Source organism: Drosophila sulfurigaster, unplaced genomic scaffold, assembly GCF_023558435.1.
Source record: "Drosophila sulfurigaster albostrigata strain 15112-1811.04 unplaced genomic scaffold, ASM2355843v2 contig_88_pilon, whole genome shotgun sequence".
In the NCBI taxonomy this organism is placed as follows: domain Eukaryota; kingdom Metazoa; phylum Arthropoda; class Insecta; order Diptera; family Drosophilidae; genus Drosophila; species Drosophila sulfurigaster.
In genome coordinates, this window is record NW_026909673.1 from 134,594 (window position 1) to 156,304 (window position 21,711).

At 35.2% G+C, this 21,711-nt stretch overlaps 1 protein-coding gene and 1 pseudogene across 1 annotated transcript; both read right to left on the minus strand.

The window, feature by feature from the left end:
* Positions 1 to 3,054: 3,054 nt before the first annotated feature.
* On the minus strand, positions 3,055 to 6,133 carry LOC133849834 (uncharacterized). The gene is made up of 4 exons (XM_062285897.1): positions 6,126 to 6,133; positions 5,532 to 5,733; positions 4,422 to 4,654; positions 3,055 to 3,241 (listed from the first exon to the last, which is right to left on the minus strand). Exons 1-4 carry the CDS (start codon positions 6,131 to 6,133, stop codon positions 3,055 to 3,057), a joined length of 630 nt encoding a protein of 209 aa, XP_062141881.1.
* An 11,435-nt stretch (positions 6,134 to 17,568) lies between these two features.
* Positions 17,569 to 18,487, minus strand: LOC133849835 (putative nuclease HARBI1; annotated as a pseudogene).
* Positions 18,488 to 21,711: the final 3,224 nt, after the last annotated feature.

Genomic DNA, 21,711 nt, shown 5'->3' on the forward strand with positions numbered 1-21,711 from the left:
TGTATATTGTGCCGTCTATGGTATATTTTGAATGTGGAACTGTATCGATATAACAAATAAGACTCTTTGGTACATTTTTAGTATTTTATAGTATTTTCGGTATATTTTGAAAATAATACCGCAATATTTTGCTTTTATTCAAAATTTTTCTTTATTACTTGTTTTCAATAATACGAATATTCCGAAATTATAAACAAATGCAATTGCTTTAAAAAAAATGTATCTCTTGTTTTAAAATTACGTTTACTTTCAGTAAAAAGTTTTCTTTTATTTACTTGTACTTGCTTAAATATGTTTTATCTCAAATATGTTTTTACTTTATGTTACTAACGGTAGCGACATATATATATTTGAAGATATTTTGATAAGAATTTTAGTAATTAATAATAAACTTTAATTTTTATATATGTATGCACATATATTGTCTTTTTTATTATCTACAATCAAGCAAAATAAAAGCAAATATGAGTAAGAAGATTCAAGCTCAATAAGTTATTTAAGGGACAAGTGGAAAGGCACGATTAACTAAGCAAGAAATGAATATACAATCGATAGCTGTCAAATATTATAAATAAATCGATAGAGTCACTTGAATTAACTTGTCTCAGCAGTAATTTGCAACAGTGCACTATGGGAAAAAAGTCGATTTTTTTGGCATAAACTCTAGTTTTAAAGATAAAAACTTGAAATTTGTTATATATACTATTAAGATTAATGTGTAATTTCGGATTTTGTTGCTTTTTGAATCGGACCATTGCACAGTGGTTGGGCTTGTATGGAGCCGCGGCCATAAATATTTCCCGTAGAGATATCGCTATGAAATTTTCCCCAAAAATCTAAAAAAATATTTTGTATATATAGTAAAAAAATTGTCTAGATCGGAATACTATATCCTATAGCTCCCATACAACCTTATATGCCGATAGTGCGCCAAAATACTTCCGGTGGAGTTACAATGCTAAAATTTGATTATTAGCATCCAAGATATGTATAAGAGTATTTTAATTATCTTTCTGCTTGCTTCTATCAAACTAATTTCTCTTCGAGTTTTTTCTGCATTCGTGCCCTCTTCTGTGCACCAAAGATCAAAGATGTACATGCGTAAAAGCTCGTAGTTATAAGAAGCGCAAATAAAAAATGATAATATAAAAATAATCGAAAAAAAATAATATGTAAAATTGTCCACAAACATAAAAAAAACATCACAAAGGCAAAGAAGGAGCAGCAGATTGCGTCGCAAATTTGACCTTGAAAACAGTAAGATAGCTTGAGTTTATTAATGAGTATATACACATCTGCCAAAATCTGCAGCTGAACTTAACATTTTTATTACCTGAAAACATTGGCAAATGCACTGATATCACTCATAAAGGGGGAATCAGGGGCAACATATCTAAAAATCTACTTAAACAGAGAAAATGACGATCACAATTCACTGAAAATTAGTATTAATTAAAATTTAACAATAACAAATAATAAATAATTCAAATTAATTTCCGTAAAAGAACTTGTTAAAGTAAATATCTTCAACTTTAATACCCTTTTTAAATAATTCAATTTGGTGAATTTTTGCGAACGTCCGACCACTTTGAACTTCACTTTTGTTTTGACGAAAAGCTCACTAAAGGCAGCTGCAGCACCAAAATTGAAGACGTGTTCACACTTTGCATTCTATTTTTAGAATGTCCCGTTAGATTTCCGGAAAAAACTAGCTTGCAATGACAAAATGTGGACAATTTTGAGTCAAATTTTTACATTTTGACTAATTATTTTTAAGTCGATTTTTCGATTTATGGCCTACGGGCGCAACCACAGTGCATTGCCTTCATAACCCCCACCCCCCACCAATAAATGTTTTTTAATATAACCAATGAAACATTTAATATTGGTTGATATTTGCTGATTTAAAATTTCATCAAATTGCTCGCCGTAAAGTTGTATTTGTATGTAGCTCCTTAGAGCATCTTCCGAGCGCCTGTTTTTCTCCCAAACTTCGAGAAGTGCAGCGTGTGGGAGCTCATAAGTTGCTGGAATTAACACAAACAAACTTGTTAGTTTTAAGCTAAAAAGATATACATATAAAACACTTCACAGTTGGACAACAAGTCATAATAATCAAAACATGTAATCTAAGATACATTTATAAATACCTTTGCTACGATTTGCCATAATCAGAAATAATAAATCAATTTGTTGCACCACAAAATAAACAGTGAAAGTTTGCAAAGATTTTTTCACTACAAAGTCAATCGAACAGCTGACTTTGTTCGTTTATCAACACTATGATGTTGTTAGTAAAAAAATCTTAGATAACGGTTCTTGGCTAATTAGGGTATGTAAATTCAAAAAATAAATTTTTTTTTTTTAAATAATTTGTAAAATAATTTGATTTTATGCCAAAAATATTGACTTTTTTCCTATAGTGCAGTGCTGAATTCAAGCTATGAAAGAAATCAAATTCGAGAATTTAACTTTCAATTGTAATGAATTTAATATATTCTGTAATGGAAGTAAATTTTTAAATAAAAAAAAAAGCCAGGTGTATAATAATAAATTAACGTCTGAACTAAAGAATCACAGTCCATTCAATAGCCTCCTTTAGTAAGCTGAACCCGCTATGAGAGCGAAGTGCACGTGATCGGCGCCGGCTTGCAGTAGGAAACACACCGTATCCAAATGACCCATGTAGCTAGCCAGTGACAATGCACTCTCGTTGAAATTATTCGATCGGGTGTTGAGAAGAAGTATGAGAGAGACATTTAAGTATGAGAAGTATGAGAGAGACATTTAGCATTAGATTAATCAACAGATTAAAGGGCGGGAGTAGTTTATACATTCTCTATACATAAGATATCTAATAACGAAATCATTAATCGATTCGATTCAATCAAATCTAGGATTATAATCACTTGTCAATGGTCAATTTACTGCCCATGACTCGATACTAACCTCGTCTACTTTTACATGGCCGGCAAATGCGGGATAAGCGATATGGTCCGACCACATTTTGCTCCTCAACGTTGACGCCATGTCTTAGCAGTACATTCACTACATTCACATAACCGCCCCGCAGGCAAGCATGAGCGGCGTGTTCCCATTGGCACAACGTGCATTTACATCGACGTTGTGGCTGAGCAGCACCATGACAATGTCATTATGACCCGCAAAAGCCGCTTCTATCAGTGGCGTTGAATCTTTTCGTCCCTCGAATTCCTTCTGTATTCCCAACAAAACTTTTATTCTAGAAGAAAAAAATTGAAACACAATTGACAACAACAATACAATAAATAAGCAGATTTTGTTTGTTTTTTTTTATTATTTCATTTATTATTATTTCTCTATCTTATTATGTATTTATACATTTACATTTATAGACAATGTATAAACACATAATATCAACGGTTGCTACGATTAAAATGAGCCAATTTGAATAAAAAATAGCCAAATTTTTATTTTTTATTTTGATTTTTCTAACTTTTATCATTAGAAAGTAATATAAAAACATAGACAAACCATTTTTCTTCAATGAAACAGCTTATCTTATCTTATCTTAAAAAAAATTAATTCCTTGCATAGCGTTATGCTGTTAATTGCTAAAAATTTTAGCTCTGCTGCAGCAGAGCTGTGTGGGAGTGATAATAAGTTGTGTACAAAATTAACACACTTTCATTTAATCCATTTGTAGTCATTGAAATGTTATACCAAAATGATTGCAATTGTAATTGTAACTGATGGCAATACACATTTGCTTACAACAAAAAAAGAAAATAAAAGAGGAAGTGCAAAAAAGGAAGCACAGTATGTGGATGAAGGAATGGTACGCTAAGCGCCAAAAATTCACACATACGAATCTTTTAAAGGAGTTAAATGAAACGTCTCCTATGGAATGGGCAGTGCTATTTATGAAGAACTTTTAAACTTCGTAGAGCCTGAAATACGAAAACAGGACACACTAATGCGTGAGGCAATAAGCGCAAATAAACGCCTTTTAGCGACTTTGCGAATTTTTGGCTAGTGACCAAAGCTATGAAGACCTGAAATTTTTAACAGGAATTTCTCCACAGAGCCTTGGACGCATAATTATTGAAACGTATACAGCGATAATTAAAATACTAAAGCCTTATATCAAGGTAAAAAAATTTTATATTAAATTTTTTTGTAATACATATCAATTGGTTTAAACGTATTCATCGTTGTTAAATAAATCTGCAAAGGATGCAGCAGGAACGTTTCTATTTTCTGAAATTATTATTTGATTGTTTATGTCTTGCGACTGTGATGATTGAAAAGATGATGAGTCGCTCATAAGTGGAGTGCTCGCACGAAAAATTTGTTGTCGAGGATACACCGGGATTGGCATCTGGCATTGCATTTGACTATTATTTATATTTATTTTATTCGGAATATTTGCAATGCTTGACACCCCTTCTTGATATGTCAGCATATTCATCCGCCCTTGCATAAGGAGCTCGTCCATGCCTTTTTTGGCAAAAAGCTGCTGCTCCTTCGACAACTGCTTGAACATGGCAGCCCATCCTTCAGCATATATGTCAGCTTCACATTTTGGTTGCTTTGCGCTGATGTTGTCCAAGTGCGCTATTGCCTTCTGTAGGAACTCCGATGATTCATAATGTCTTCGTTTCGACGCCTTCGGCTAAAAAATAAAATTGACTATTAATTACGTATTTCATATTATATTATTTCAGATACCAGGAAATGAAGAAGAGTGGAAAGAAACTGCTGATGACTATGAGAAAAAATGGAATTTCATAAATTGCATAGGAGCTATCGACGGAAAGCATGTGCATATCAAGAGACCAAAGTCATCAGGATCTTTCTATTTTAATTACAAAAAGACGTTCAGCATTGTCCTGATGGCGATTGTCAACGCAGAATATGAATTTATTTGCGTGGAAGTTGGAGCAAATGGAAGGGCATCAGATGCTGGTGTATTTGCACAATCTGAATACAAAAGGCGCTATGATGACCAATCGCTATTCATTCCGAAGCCTCGCCAAATACCAAGTACTTCATATGAACTGCCATATGTGGTAGTAGGGGACGACGCCTTTCCATTGTCGCAAAATTTGATGAAGCCGTACAGTCGTCAAAAATTGGAAAAGGAGGAGCTCATTTCTTAATTACCGCCTCTCAAGAGCGGTGCATTTGGCATTATGGCCAACAGATTCAGAATTCTTCTAAATACTATCCCTTTAGAGCCGGAGAAGGCTTCTGTTATTGTTTTATGTTGTTGCTATTTGCACAACTATTTATCAAAAAAGAATGGCGCAGTATATTTGCGAGACTCAGCAGATGCAGACTACTCATTTCATTCCAACCATCAAATGGACGATTTGGAACCATTGAGAGGTGGGAATTGCCCAGAAAATGCAAAACAAATTCGTGATAAATTTCGCGAATATTTCAACACTATTGGAGCAGTACCTTGGCAGAATGACCGAATATAATATAAAAATATGTTCTTAATATGCACAATAAACTTTTGCTTTTAATTTTATTAAAATACTTACTGTTTCATTTTCCTGGCCGTCATCAAAACTGGTGATTCCATCGACCGAGGATTCTGTGTCATGCAGAAAAGAAGAATCGTTGAAGTACCACAGGCTCAGCTGGTACACATCGTCCGTTCCAGCGCCAGATTTTTCGCTTCTTATTTTTTGCAATTCTCGTCTATATGACGCACGCAACGAGTTAACTTTTTGTTCACTGTGTCTATTGTGGCGTCCTCATCGATTTCTTTATATTTTTCCAATAGCACTTCCCATGACTTATTTCGTAAATTTTTATTTTTATAAGCATCGCATTTGGCATGCCATACAGCAGGCTGATTTTCCAGAGAAAAAATTAATTCTTGTAAAAATTGTTTGCTCATTTTGCGCTGCGCAAATACGTGCTCTACAAAACGATTGCGCAAATGATGTTCGTGCAAACGTTGCCATCCATTGGCGAACATGTTCGTGCAAACACAGACAAAAGAGAATAATTTTAATCTCATGCGAACATTTTGACGAACACGAAATTTGACGACGAACGCTACCATCCACGAGAAAAATTTCCTGCTTAAACCAGAGATAAACAATATAGTACATGATTTCTTTACTTACTTGTCCATTTTGTACAATTTATTTTCGCACACTTTGAGACACCACAATCCCCGCCAAATTTAGAAGCACATGTGAAAGTTACCATACCAATACCATACCTTGTTTAGAGTTATCATACCAGCGGAACAATTTAGTTTCGATCAGGCAGTTTTAGGTTTCAGACATTTATCACTTTTAGAATTGCAACAAAAATGCATTAATAAAAAATGAATTCGTTTTTTCAAATTTATAATTTGTATAGCTATTAGCAAAAAAGAGACAAATTCAATAAAAATGGTCCGAAGAGCCAACGAGAAAAAAAAGAGCCAGTTTTGGCTAAAAAGAGCCAAATCTGGCAACCGTGATAATATCGTACATAAATGTATGATACGTTACGCTTACAGCCTACTTACTGTTATTCATTACTATAAGTGCAGCCATTCGGTGGAGTATAATTCCCGCTGCACAGTGGTTGGGCATGTATGGAGCCGCGGCCATAAATACTTTCCGTTGAGATATAAATGTAAAATTTTTTCCAAAATTCTAAAAAAATATTTGAAATTCATAGTAAAAAAATTGGTCATATCGTACGTCTATATCATATAGCTGCCATAGGAACGATAGGATAGAAATAAGTATGAAAAACTTTTTTGTTTTTCAAGATATGTAAACCAAACTTACAGTATGCTTGGACCAGTTTTATATATGCTTGCCAAATATGGTCCAAATCGGAAAACTATATCATACAGCTGCCATAGCAAAAATTGTAAACACAAATAAGTAATTGAGCTGTTTCTTTTCCAAATTGGAACCTAATTGGTCTGCAGAAGCGTGTAGATGACGGTCGGGGATTTTTCCAAATTATTTTTTGACCTTTGGGATCACTGGAATTTGTAATCAGCTGCAATGGTACGTATGAGGTAACGAAAAGAGTAGAGTCGTCCAAATTATTGTTAAGCGCTTTCTGTTTATATTCAGACTGTCCGGTGCTACCATCGAATCCCCATTTTCCTATCAAAATTAAGTTTTTATCGGAATCATCCTTAATGTTCTCAATAACTTCGTGTTGAAGTTTTAAAATCCGTGAGGCTGTATGGTTTAACAAACATTGCAATTGAACTTCAGCTTTTGCTTCAGTAACGCTGATATCTTCTGGGTAGCTGTTTTTTTTCTTGCTTTCAAAACCTGCTCGTAAATAGGCAATATATCAAATGAAACAAGCGTATTAATAAACTTACGAATAAGCAAATATTGATGTTTCGTTAAATTCGTCTCCACAAAAAGTGATAAAACTTCGTCAATATTGGCTTGGCAATGTTTTGGGCCTGAAGACAAGCTGCACGATCGAAGCAAGGAAGCAGCAGAGTTATCCATTTTCGCTATAGCAATCCTTCGACGTTTTGCTCTATTCGAACAATCTGTAAAATGAATTTGCTGCCGTCCAAGATTGGCACTTTCTTGTTTTGGTTGAGACAACTCATGACCACAGGTCAACACAATTGTTTCTATTTCATTAAGCCAACTTGATTGATATTGCATAATTGCAGTTTTCTTCCGCTTGTAGCTATCCCAAAAAGTAGCAATTTTTTTGTATATGCAATAAATTCGTTTTGGTAGTTGGCTTAGCTCGGGAATGTAACCGTTTTTTGCAATTTGCTCTTGCATAACTTCAGTAATTTTTTTAAATCTTCCAGCGTTGGTGCCACCTTCTGCACACCAAAGATTAAAAATATATAGTCTTGTAAATGCACACTTCTGGGAATCTCCTAAAAAGTGAATTTCAATGAAATAAATAAATAAAAATATTTCAAAAAACATTACAAACACGAGCGACGAGAACAAAACAAAAGCACAATACGGAAAAACTTTCCCTTGGCAAACGCTAGATGGCATCAGTATTTTTCCGATTATATTAACCTCTGCAAATTTCTGCAGCTGATTTTTGGCATACAGTACCCCAAAAGTCAGACGAACACATTAACATACATACTATTTGTGGGATTTCGTGGCATCACAACTAAAACTTTAACTAAACATGAAAAAGACGTTCACAAAATAAACAAAAAAGGGTTCATCGATCTAAAATACACAAATAAAATTTAATTAGTCAGTAAATTTCATAAAACCAATTTATTAAAGTTACTACCTTCAACTTTAAAATGCATTTTAAATAATTACATTTGGAGAATTTTTGCGAACGTTCGCTGCGCGCTGCGTTAGAACTTCGAATTTCGAAATGAGTCGAAGAGGCTCTGGTGTTCGAATCGCAGTGCTCGGCTCGTCTGGGGTCGCAATAATACCACTAACCATACAATACATATGTAGATGCGTCATCCCATACAAAAAATCCTATCATTACAAACTGAATTATGGCGACCCCAGTCGGGCCGAGCGCTGCGATTCGAACACCAGAGCCTCTTCGGCTCATCTCGAAATTCAAAGTTCTAATGCAGCGCGCAGCGTAAATTTGCAAAAGGATGAGATGTACCACGACAATAAACCATTAAATTTAAACTTACGCTTTTTATTTTTATAAAGAATAGTTTTACACGTAAAAACTACTAAAAAAAAGCTTAGTAGCTCAACAGTATATATATTCTTAATCAGCGTCAACAACCGAGACGATCTAGCCATGTCGGTCTGTCCGTATGAACACTGGATCTCAGGGACTATAAGACATAGAACAATAATTTTCGACAGCATTTCTTATGTTTGTACGTAGATCAAGTTTGTTTTAAATTATTGCCTCGTCCACTTTCGTCCCCAAAAATCGATGAAACTCGAATAACATGCGTAATTTGTAAGCTAGAATAATTGTGGTATATACAATAATAACTATAGTAATTATGATTCCAGAACATTTGGTTGCGATCAGATAAAAATTGTCGAAGTTATTATAGAAATGCTTTTGTATGGGGTCTTAGTTGCTTTGACTGACAGTCTTCGCACTCAATGGTATATTTTGACTATAATTCTGTACCAATGTACCTAGAATAGCCTTTGCTAAATTTCGAGTATTTTGATATATTAAAAAAATATTGCCGCTACATTTTGCCTTTATTCAAAATTTGTAGCGGGGGGTCTCAGAGTCGAGCACACTTGACTGTAGTTTTTTTGATTTTTTATGTTCTTTAAATGATCAGCTTAAAAGTATGCAATAATTCGATCTCCAATTACAAATTCGTATAACATAATTGGTTTGTTTACATAAATTCAAAACGTAAACAGAAAATTTTACTTATTTGCCTGTTGCAATTCTCAAGTGGTTCTAGAATTTTTTGATAAGGAACTGTTCCGTCAGCCGGCAGAGAGCTGAATGAAATTTTTATTGTTTCTTACTCTTTTAGTAAACAAGCCTCCATCAGTGGCGTACGTCCGCCCTCCGACTTGTGCTCCAGCTCTTCGCCATACGATAAGAGCACATGAGCCGCATCGGTACGTTCATTTTAACACGCAACCGTCAGAGCCGTGTCTCCCGTTTGCGTCTTTTCATCCACATTGGCCTTGCTCTGCAATAGGAAGCTCACCATTTTCCACGTGCCCCTTGCCTCCATGAGAAGTGTCATTTCCGTTATTTTCCCGTCAGATTTGGAATTTTTTGAATGTGATTGCGTGAAAATTATGAAAACAGCAGGCAGCGGGAATTCTGGCTTTTTGAGAAAATTTAACCATATTTTTTTTTTGTTTACTTTTACTTGATTTTTAAAGATGTTTTAATTAAATTTAATGGTTCTGCCTCTGCAGGCGGTATCGTAGCGCGTTCAAGTCGCTCAGCCTGTGAAAAGCTTAGCATATATTCGCTCTGTTCCAGCTTGCACTCGTTGATCACAAGCAGCTAATCCTCATCCGGTCGAGTTGGTGGCATGCCTAGAGTGTCGCTGACACTGCACACCGACTCTTCTTGCAGCTCAGCCACTGGCTGGCTGGTAGCTTGCTCAGACTCCTTGAGCATTTCCTCTAACTGCGCACAGCGTGCAACACGCACTCTTTTCTTTTTGGTTGTCTGCCAATGCAAAGCCTGTTGTGGAAGATTAGCATCGTCATCAATCACGATCAACTCCGTGTGATGATATAACTGTAAATGATATGAAATAATGAAATTAGCAAGTCTGATGAGATCGATATATCTCGACTGTAAACTAACAACTTACACTGTCATATTTGATCTTGGCTTCGTTAAGCATAGTCTCCAATCTTGTCAGCCTGTACTCGGTATAGCACGCAAACATCGCCGACGACATGCTATATATAAAAGAGATTTGATTAGCATTGTAATTATGGTTTTTACACGCATACATAGAAGCGAAAGCAGAGCGCAACGAAATACGCTCGTGCTCATCGTTCCGCATTTGATCTGCGACTAAACTGAGTGTGTGAATGAGCCGAAGAGGCTCTGGTGTTCGAATCGCAGCGCTCGGCCCGACTGGGGTCGCCATAATTCAGTTTTTAATGATAGGATTTTTGTATGGGATGACGCATCTATGTATTGTATGGTTAGTGATAATACTCTTTTTAATGCTATAATTTTTTTCACACAGATGAAATGATCAACTCAAAAGTATACAATGTTCTTTTGTATTTCAATGACAAATTTCGGTGGTATAAGTTCAGGTTTGTTTACATAAATGATATGCGCAAACAGTAGATTTTATTAATTTGAATATTGCAATTCTCAAGTGGTTATAGATTGACAAATAAGGAAAGGTTTTAAAAGTAAGAGTTGTTGTTGCAACTACAAGTGAATGGCACGCGCCATTTATTATTTTTGTTTGTCGCCGCTCGAATTAGTTACCAATTAAATAAATTTACTTGAGGGAACACCACGAGGGGGCCATTGGAAGCAGTGGTGTCATTTTTTTCTAAGCAAAATAAGCTGGATCAGCGAACATAAAAAGCAAAAAACGGAATACCAAAGAAACAAGTAAGAAAGCTACAGTCGAGTGTACTCGACTATGTGATACTCGCTACCCATTTTAAATAAAAGCAAAATATTTTGCGGTATTATTCTCAAAATAAACCAAATATACTGCAAAAATACTAAAAATATACCAACTGGTATATGTGGTATATCGGTGTAGTACCGCATATACCTTAGACGGCACAATATACCAGATTGTCAGCCAAAGCAACAAAGGCCCCTAGTAAGTTGTCGTTTTTGCCCATACAAAAGTATTTCTTTAATAACTTCCAAAATTTTTATCTGATCGCACCCAAATTCTCAGGAATCATAACTACTACAGTTACTATTGTATATACCAAAATTCGAAACTCTAGCTTTAAAATAACGCATGTTATTCGATTTTTTTGATTTGCGGGGGCGGAAGGGGGCGTGGCAAAAATTGGAAACAAACTTGATCTGCGTGCAAACATAACAAATGCTGTCGAAAATTATAGCTCTATCTCTTATAGTCTCTGAGATCTAGGTGTTCATACGGACAGACAGACAGACGGACAGACAGACAGACGGACATGGCTAGATCGTCTCGGCTGTTGACGCTGATCAAGAATATATATACTTTATAAGGTCGGAGATGCCTCGTTCTACCTGTTACATATATTTCCTGCCGGCACAAAGTTATAATACCCTTCTACCCTATGGGTAGCGGGTATAAAAAGTTAGGAAAAAAACTTATTTTAATGAAGCAATGAGGTGTATGTTTTTCATTTATAAATCCTCAGTTCAATACGTAATATAAAATATAATTGGTAATTATCTGACAGATGTCACATGCTACCATCTTTACAGTGAAAAAACATAAACTGAAACAATTTTAAGAATAAGTGAAGGTTATTCTTAAAGCTTTGGATGAGCACTATATTTAGAGCTAAGATTGATTTTAGGAACTTGTTCTGTTTTATGATAAAATATATATGTAAATTCGTTAATTTTGCGTACGAATATGTTAATGTTTGCAATTATCAGAAAAGAAAACAAAACAAAAAAAAAATCCAAAACCATTCGTAGCTTGTAGACTTGCTTTGGCATCGTCAATTTGTTTTAGCGCAAGCGAATTTCACAATGTTAGTTATGCAAGTTACTTCAATTTAGGTGCAAACTTTTGAGGGAAGTTATTCGATACAAGTAAATATCGATATTTTGTCGATAGAAATATATTTTTAACATTTCAGCTGTTAAATTCAATTTAAACATCACTAAAATTTTAAGTGAAAGTAAACTAAAGCAAAAGCTGCTTAAATTTGGTCAGAAAGCCAGAATTCCCGCTGCCCGCTGTTTTCATATTTTTCCCGCAATCACACTTCAAAACAAGTAAGAAAGCTACAGTCGAGTGTACTTGACCCGCTACCCATTTTGAGTAAAAGCAATATATTTTGCGGTATTATTCTCAAAATATACCGAATATACTACAGAAATACTAAAAAATATACCAAATGGTATATGTGGCATATCGATATAGTACCGCATTCAAAATTAGTTAGTTAAATTAGTTACGAATTAGTTACCAATTAAATAAATTTACTTGAGGGAACACCACGAGGGGGCCATTGGAAGCAGTGGTGTCATTTTTTTCTAAGCAAAATAAGCTGGATCAGCGAACATAAAAAGCAAAAAACGGAATACCAAAGAAACAAGTAAGAAAGCTACAGTCGAGTGTACTCGACTATGTGATACTCGCTACCCATTTTAAATAAAAGCAAAATATTTTGCGGTATTATTCTCAAAATAAACCAAATATACTGCAAAAATACTAAAAATATACCAACTGGTATATGTGGTATATCGGTGTAGTACCGCATATACCTTAGACGGCACAATATACCAGATTGTCAGCCAAAGCAACAAAGGCCCCTAGTAAGTTGTCGTTTTTGCCCATACAAAAGTATTTCTTTAATAACTTCCAAAATTTTTATCTGATCGCACCCAAATTCTCAGGAATCATAACTACTACAGTTACTATTGTATATACCAAAATTCGAAACTCTAGCTTTAAAATAACGCATGTTATTCGATTTTTGATTTGCGGGGGCGGAAGGGGGCGTGGCAAAAATTGGAAACAAACTTGATCTGCGTGCAAACATAACAAATGCTGTCGAAAATTATAGCTCTATCTCTTATAGTCTCTGAGATCTAGGTGTTCATACGGACGGACGGACAGACACACAGAGAAACAGACGGACATGGCTAGATCGTCTCGGCTGTTGACGCTGATCAAGAATATATATACTTTATAAGGTCGGAGATGCCTCGTTCTACCTGTTACATATATTTCCTGCCGGCACAAAGTTATAATACCCTTCTACCCTATGGGTAGCGGGTATAAAAGTTAGGAAAAAAACTTATTTTAATGAAGCAATGAGGTGTATGTTTTTCATTTATAAATCCTCAGTTCAATACGTAATATAAAATATAATTGGTAATTATCTGACAGATGTCACATGCTACCATCTTTACAGTGAAAAAACATAAACTGAAACAATTTTAAGAAGAAGTGAAGGTTATTCTTAAAGCTTTGGATGAGCACTATATTTAGAGCTAAGATTGATTTTAGGAACTTGTTCTGTTTTATGATAAAATATATATGTAAATTCGTTAATTTTGCGTACGAATATGTTAATTTTTGCAATTATCAGAAAAGAAAACAAAACAAAAAAAAAAATCCAAAACCATTCGTAGCTTGTAGACTTGCTTTGGCATCGTCAATTTGTTTTAGCGCAAGCGAATTTCACAATGTTAGTTATGCAAGTTACTTCAATTTAGGTGCAAACTTTTGAGGGAAGTTATTCGATACAAGTAAATATCGATATTTTGTCGATAGAAATATATTTTTAACATTTCAGCTGTTAAATTCAATTTAAACATCACTAAAATTTTAAGTGAAAGTAAACTAAAGCAAAAGCTGCTTAAATTTGGTCAGAAAGCCAGAATTCCCGCTGCCCGCTGTTTTCATATTTTTCCCGCAATCACACTTCAAAACAAGTAAGAAAGCTACAGTCGAGTGTACTCGACCCGCTACCCATTTTGAATAAAAGCAATATATTTTGCGGTATTATTCTCAAAATATACCGAATATACTACAAAAATACTAAAAAATATACCAAATGGTATATGTGGCATATCGATATAGTACCGCATTCAAAATATGCCATAGACGGCACAATATTCCGGATTGTCAGCCAAAGCAACTACGACCCCTAGTAAGTAGGCGTTTTTGCCCATACAAAAGTAATTCTTTAATAACTTCGACAATTTTTATCTGATCGCAATTTTCAGGAATCATAACTACTACAGTTGTTATTGTATATACCAAAATTCGTAACTTTTTTTTTCTATAATTAAAACATTTTTATAGAATTCTGGGCAAAATTTCATAGCAATATAACAACCAGAAGTATTTTTGGCCGCAACTCCCATACTGGCGGAACCACTGTGTGCTCCTCATTCGGTCGAGTTGGTGGCATGCCTAGGGAGTCACTGACACTGCACACTGACTCTTTTTGCAGCTCAGCCACTGGCTGGCTGGTGGCTTGCTCAGACTCCTTGAGCATTTCCTCTAACTGCGCACAACGTGCAACACGCACTCTTTTCTTTTTGGTTGTCTGCCAATGCAAAGCCTGTTGTGGAAGATTAGCATCGTCATCAATCACGATCAACTCCGTGTGATGATATAACTGTAAATGATATGAAATAATGAAATTAGCTAGTCTGATGAAATCGATATATCTCGACTGTAAACTAACAACTTACACTGTCATATTTGATCTTGGCTTCGTTAAGCATAGTCTCCAATCTTGTCAGCCTGTACTCGGTATAGCACGCAAACATCGCCGACGACATGCTATATATAAAAGAGATTTGATTAGCATTGTAATTATGGTTTTTCAGTTTTATCCACTTATATTCGGTCATCTTATGCCTAAAGATCGTCATCAATGTCCCGACAAAGGGAGCCCAAGCACGTAGCTGCTGCACCTTTGCCCGAGATGTCTGGCTGCAGAGCACGGAATTTAAGGAGTGGATGATGCCGATAATATTGACGATATCTTAAATATACTTAACTTTTCTACATTAATGTATATTATATAATTTATGTTAAGTATTAAGCATGTAGATACATACACGCATACATAGAAGCGAAAGCAGAGCGCAACGAAATACGCTCGTGCTTATCGTTCCGCATTTGATCTGCGACTAAACTGAGTGTGTGAATGAGCCGAAGAGGCTCTGGTGTTCGAATCGCAGCGCTCGGCCCGACTGGGGTCGCCATAATTCAGTTTTTAATGATAGGATTTTTTGTATGGGATGACGCATCTATGTATTGTATGGTTAGTGATAATACTCTTTTTAATGCTATAATTTTTTTCACACAGATGAAATGATCAACTCAAAAGTATACAATGTTCTTTTGTATTTCAATGACAAATTTCGGTGGTATAAGTTCAGGTTTGTTTACATAAATGATATGCGCAAACAGTAGATTTTATTAATTTGAATATTGCAATTCTCAAGTGGTTATATATTGACAAATAAGGAAAGGTTTTAAAAGTAAGAGTTGTTGCAACTACAAGTGAATGGCACGCACCAATTATTATTTTATTGAAGCAATGTGGTGTATGTTTTTCATTTATAAATCCTCAGTTCAATAAGTAATATAAAATATAATTTGTAATTATCTGACAGATGTCACGTGCTACCATCTTTACAGTGAAAAAAACATAAACTGAAACAATTTTAAGAATAAGTGAAGGTTATTCTTAAAGCTTTGGATGAGCACTATATTTAGAGCTAAGATTGATTTTAGGAACTTGTTCTGTTTTATGATAAAATATATACATATGTAAATTCGTTAATTTTGCGTACGAATATGTTAATTTTTGCAATTATCAGATAAGAAAACAAAACAGAAAAAAAAAATCCAAAACCATTCGCAGCTTGTAGACTTCCTTTGGCATCATAAATTTGTTTTAGCGCAAGCGAATTTCACAATGCACTATGGACAAAAATCCCCGAATTGCGGCATTTTTACCATTTTTGAAGATAGAAACATGAAATTTGGTACACATACCTAAAAAAAAAGATAGACAGGCATGCTCCGGATTTCACTTTCGGTTTTCGTTTTCGTTTTGAAAACGAAAACGACAAAATTGGTGCTCCCGTTTTCACTTTCACAAGATTTTTTCGAATTGCAAAACGAGAAAATTTGACTTGCCGAAATGAAAAGTAAATGCCTTTTTCTATGTTAAATCGGATCTTATTTGCAAAAGGAAAAAAGTAGTTGACTCATTGGTTTATTGTCGTTCTTTTAAGACCCCCAGCAGATCAATTAGGCTTGTAATTATTTTTAAAACGACTAATTTCTGACCCCACCTCAAATTTGGATATCAAATTTTGCCGTCGGCAACAACAATTTTCGTTTTGGTGAGCGACCGATAGGTTCGACACCATGAGTTATCGCCTAAGCTGCCATACTTTCGATAGAATGAAAAAGCAAGTTAAAAATACTTGTATAATCAAACGGATGGCGATAAATTTGTTGAAGTTGGGTAAAATATGTTTTTTAAAAATTAATTAATTTAATTTAATTAGTTATGTGCTAAAAGTGTATAAAAAAATTGTTGGAATAACCGGAATGAAATGCATTAAAAAGGTGGCATCCCCATTTTTTGTGGGAAACAGCTGATTGCCGTTCAACAGAATTTTAAAAATGTAAGTAAAAAAATTTTATTTTTATAAAAAACAAAAATACTAATATATTGTTTGCAGGGGAAAACACAAATCAACATTCCAGGATGAAGTCATTCTAAATTTTATGCAGGACAATGAAGGTATGGCGCGTGGATTCGCCAAAGGCGATCGTGTGGCTTCAGAAGCTAAATGGAGCGAGCTTGCAGGTGCATTGAACGCAATTGGACCTCCGATTAAAGATGTTGCGGGATGGAAAAAGGTATGAGTATCCCCAGAATTATTACAAACTAATATATTTTATAATATTACATTCCAGGTTTGGTGCGATTGGAAGGCGATAATTCGCAAAAAAATTGCCCAGAATAAGGCAGAGGTCAGGGCTACGGGCGGGGGTCCTTACTGCCAGCAACCGCTGACAGCCATGGAGGAGGACGTGGCAAAGCTCTGCGGACTCTTTGAGATGGTCGAGGGAGTTGGTGCTGTGGCATATGGAGCACCAACAACCACCATAATAGAAGAAGAGGTGGCTAAGGAAAAAGCCGAGGAGATAGCCACAGAGGAGGAGGAACCGGGCCGCAAGCGTCGCCGCACAGCTGCTGAGGTTGATTTGCAGAGTCTGTGCGTAGCTCAAGTTGAGGAAATGAAATCAATCAATGCAACAATGTCCAAGCATTTTCAAAAAATGGAAAGTCTTGCACAAGAGGACTTGCTTTTAAAAAAAGAGCATTTTCAAAAAATGGAAACTCTTAGAGAAGAAGATTTAAATTTAAAAAAGGGAGCTACTCTTAAAGTTAGAACAAATTTTAAAAAAATAAGAATAAATAAATTTTAATAACTAAAATGAATAATTTGTTTATTTATTTTGTTATATTGACAGAGATACAGCAATTTCGTCGCGTACAGATGGTCCGTCATCATTTCCTTCAATGTCGTTATCATTTATAGCCTGTTCAATATCCTCCAATTGAAAGTCTTCACTTATTGACAAATTCCGTCTTCTACATATGTTGTGCAGAGCACAGCATACGTTAATAATTTGACAGCAAAAAATGGGCTGATAATTTAAGCATCGTTGTAAACAACGGAAACGGCTTTTAAGAACACCAATTGTTCGTTCTATTATGTTTCTGGCTGCAGCATGTCTTAAATTAAATCGATGCTGCGTCCCAATCTCTGCGCTCCTGTAGGGAGTTAACACAAAACTCTCCTGTGCGTAGCCAGAATCTGCCAAAACATAATATTCATTTATTGTTCTCGACAAATATTCCCTGGCGCTTGAATGATTCCAAATGAAAGAATCATGACAGGATCCGGGGTGCGTCGCATCAATAGCGATAATCTCCATATTATAGTTGCAAACCTGTAGGTAAAAGTAAAATCTTAACGTAACTATAACCAATTTAGACATTCTACTTACAACCATGGCGTTCATGCTGTAATAGCCCTTTCTGTTAAAAAAACAGAGGCATTATTTACAGGTTTCAATATTTTTATATGAGTTCCATCCACTATTCTTGGCAGTTGATATCTGCTAAAGAAGTATTCGCTAGATTTCCGCATTTGCTGGCTAGACATCTGAAGGCAAATTGTGTCCTGACAAAGAAGCCTGTCCAGCAACGGAATAAATATATGGAGAATTTTCCCAAATGTGCTTCGTCCTATATTTATATGGTGATCCTTGGCGATTGAGAACTGATAACATCCAGTAGCAAGATATCGCAACACAGAAGCTAATTGCATAGAGTGACTTTAAAGTGTCTTTATCAATCCTAAATGATTGGACAAATCTGCAATAAACATAAATTAGAGGCAACATTTTGAATGTTGCAAGTGTGACTTACCGGTCGTCAGACATATTAAAAACACATGTATTACATCTTAATTGCTTAGATTTTCTTAAGTCAATTAACTTTTGCTTTCTTTTGGCTTCAAAAGATGCAATTGAAAATAAAAAAGGCATTTTTTCGCGTTGTTTGCTGCTGACCAAACCTCAAATCAGCTGTTTCGGCAGCAAGAAATGATGAGAAATGAAACGTTTCGATAGCAAAACGATAACTAAAAACTTGTGAAAACCGGAGCATCTAAAAACGAAAATCTCGGTTTTGGTCCCAAAACGAAAACGAAAACGAAAAGTGAAAACCGGAGCATGCCTGAGAATTTCGGATTTTTTTTTTCGAATTGGACCACGTCTTACCCCCCTCCCACCTTACCATAAAATTGCAATTTTCGATTTTTTCCTAAAATTTTTTTTTTAATATTTTAATGTAATATATTTAATAAAATTGTATAAAATATTTTAAATTAATATATTTTTAACAAATTTGCATTATAAAGTTGATATGGATACCTGAAAAATTAAATTAAAAATTAGTTAGAGCCCAATAATATATTTTTAACAAATTTGCATTATAAAGTTGATATGGATACCTGAAAAATTTTAGAGCCCAATATTAAGTTTTGTGTCTCCATACCTTGATGCCCAGTTAATAATTTATTCTTCCCAAAGCTCTTCCTCCAACTTCAGGGAATCCAGCCCGAGTATTTCAAATTCATTATCTGCGACTTTTTCTACCTGCTCGACATTATGGTCTACACATGCCCCTGTTGTTGGAAGCTCAATGTCAGGAGATTCCAAAAGAGATATAACATCTCTTGGTAGCCTTTTTTTGTAATTTAGTCTTTGGCGTTCCTTTAGATTTATGGTTGAAAGCCGTGGGTCAGAGGAATCCAATGCTCTATTAAACACATCTGATATAGTATTCAGCCGACTGTTTTTTCTTGCATGGGAAAGCCTATCGCGTTTGTACAATTTATTGCGGGCTTCTGACGCATTTTCACCCAGAGGAAGTACGGAGGTTTCCATTATTTGAGGCCCATGTACCAATACTTTATGCACAGTCGGTGACATTGGATACCAATCATAAGTTTCAACATATAGGTTGAACGTTTTCGTACATAAATTTTTGAATTTTGCTGGGCATACTTTATATTCACACGATGCAGCAATTAAAATGATATAAAAATTATACAAAATGTTCTCGTTGAAATTTAAAATTGTTGATAACGTTTTGGTATCTGCAAAAGCTGTTCTGGCGGTATTTCCATCATAACTGTTGCCACTTCCATTTTGTTTAGGGTTGTCTAAGTTCAAACCCATTTCATCCCATAATCTACGTTGAATCCTTTTTTTCCGTAACGCAAGGCCATCTTTGTCTGAGCCTGTGACTCTCCATTTTTTTAGCTCCATTCGGTATGCTACTTTTAATACGAACTCGAAGAATCGTATCCATGCATGTAAAGGACCTATACCATATATATGGCTATCAGAATACATATGAAAGTTTTTTGACTCAATATTTTTCGTCATCAAAAGTGTACTGGGCTTAGCACCACATAATGGACAGCATTGGCAGGAATTTGTATCAGTTAACACATTTAAAACTTTGCCGTCTATTAAAGTCAAATATGCTTCATATTTTACTATTATTTTTTGCTCTCCGAAAGTATAGGTGTGGTCATCAAGGTTTTTTATTTGCTCGTCCAAATCCGTTTTTTAATTTTTTATAAGATCAGTTGTTTCCTTAATAAATTCCATTTTCAGGGTTCGGCAGAATCTGACCGATTGAGGAGATGGATTTAACCAAATAATTTGATTTTTAGAATCTATTAATTTTAAAGGAATTATTGTAGTTACAAACAGTGACTGATCCAATCCAACAGGCTGATCCGTGTGAAATCGCTGTTTATATATACTTTGACCTGTTGAGCCATCAAAACCGTAGCTGACCATTAATTTGCAATGCGTTGCTTGCGAATGAGTAATTACGTCTTTCTGCATTTCAAATATGCGGTCAACAGAATGATTTAATAAATTCTGAAGTGATACTTGAACTTTATATTCAGAATAAGTTATTAAATCTTGTTCTGGTCTGCATTTCAATTTCATTTTTGTAATTTCCGAATAAGGGGGATAAATATCGCATCCATGGAGCTTACTTATGGCTTTTATGTTAATGTATTGTCGTTTTGTTAAATTGTTTTCAATTAAAAGGCTAAAGCATTTTCAGGACTTATTACTGTCACCTCTTTCTGCTTAAATTGGTTCGTTATACCAGCTATATTATCTTTATTCAATGCTTTTTGCAGTAGAGGAGAAGTGTCGCCCGTTTTCAACTTTTTGGCCAATGTAGAAGTTGCATGCAACAACAGTGGCATGCAATCTTCACTTTTATCGACCAGATCAGATGCCAATTTTCGCCTTAACCTTGGTCCTGCCTCAATGTCTGTCAAGCGTTTGCGACCAGACTTGTCGCGTGGAATATCATCTTTAAAAAACTCAATTTTTAAAGATGATGCGAGCCATTGCGCATGCTTTTTTTTGAAACGGTCGAGCATTCTGTTGCATTTTGGCAAATTAGTGGTAATAAATCCAAAGAATACCCTGAGCTTATCTTTTATTATGTTTTGCTGGACATCACTTAATTCAGCCTCATCAATATTTTGTAAAACAAACTGCTGCACAGCAGCTTGTTGGCGGTTGTTGTCGCTCCAAACATCAAGCAACGTTGAATGTAAGAATGTAACTGCAACTGCAACATTGAGTATTGCCGTAAATCGGGCAAAAATGTGCAAAAATGTTAACCACTATTTGATTGTTAACAGTTTGGTTAATAACATTCAGCTTTAATATTGCCTCGACCGGTCTAGACGCACAAGTTACAATCCACTTTAATATAAAAGAAAACAACAAATGCCCAGCGCAGTTCAAGTGCACAATATGATGTCACCTGAACTGCAGCCGGCACTAAAAGCCGCGTCAGCATACGCCGGCCAACCGTTGTCATAACACATGCTCCTCCATATATTACATATATATATATAATTATATATTAAATAATACTTATGTATAATAAGCAGCGCTGCCGCCACTTCTTCAACGAAGCAGCGACTTAGCAGCGTCTCAAA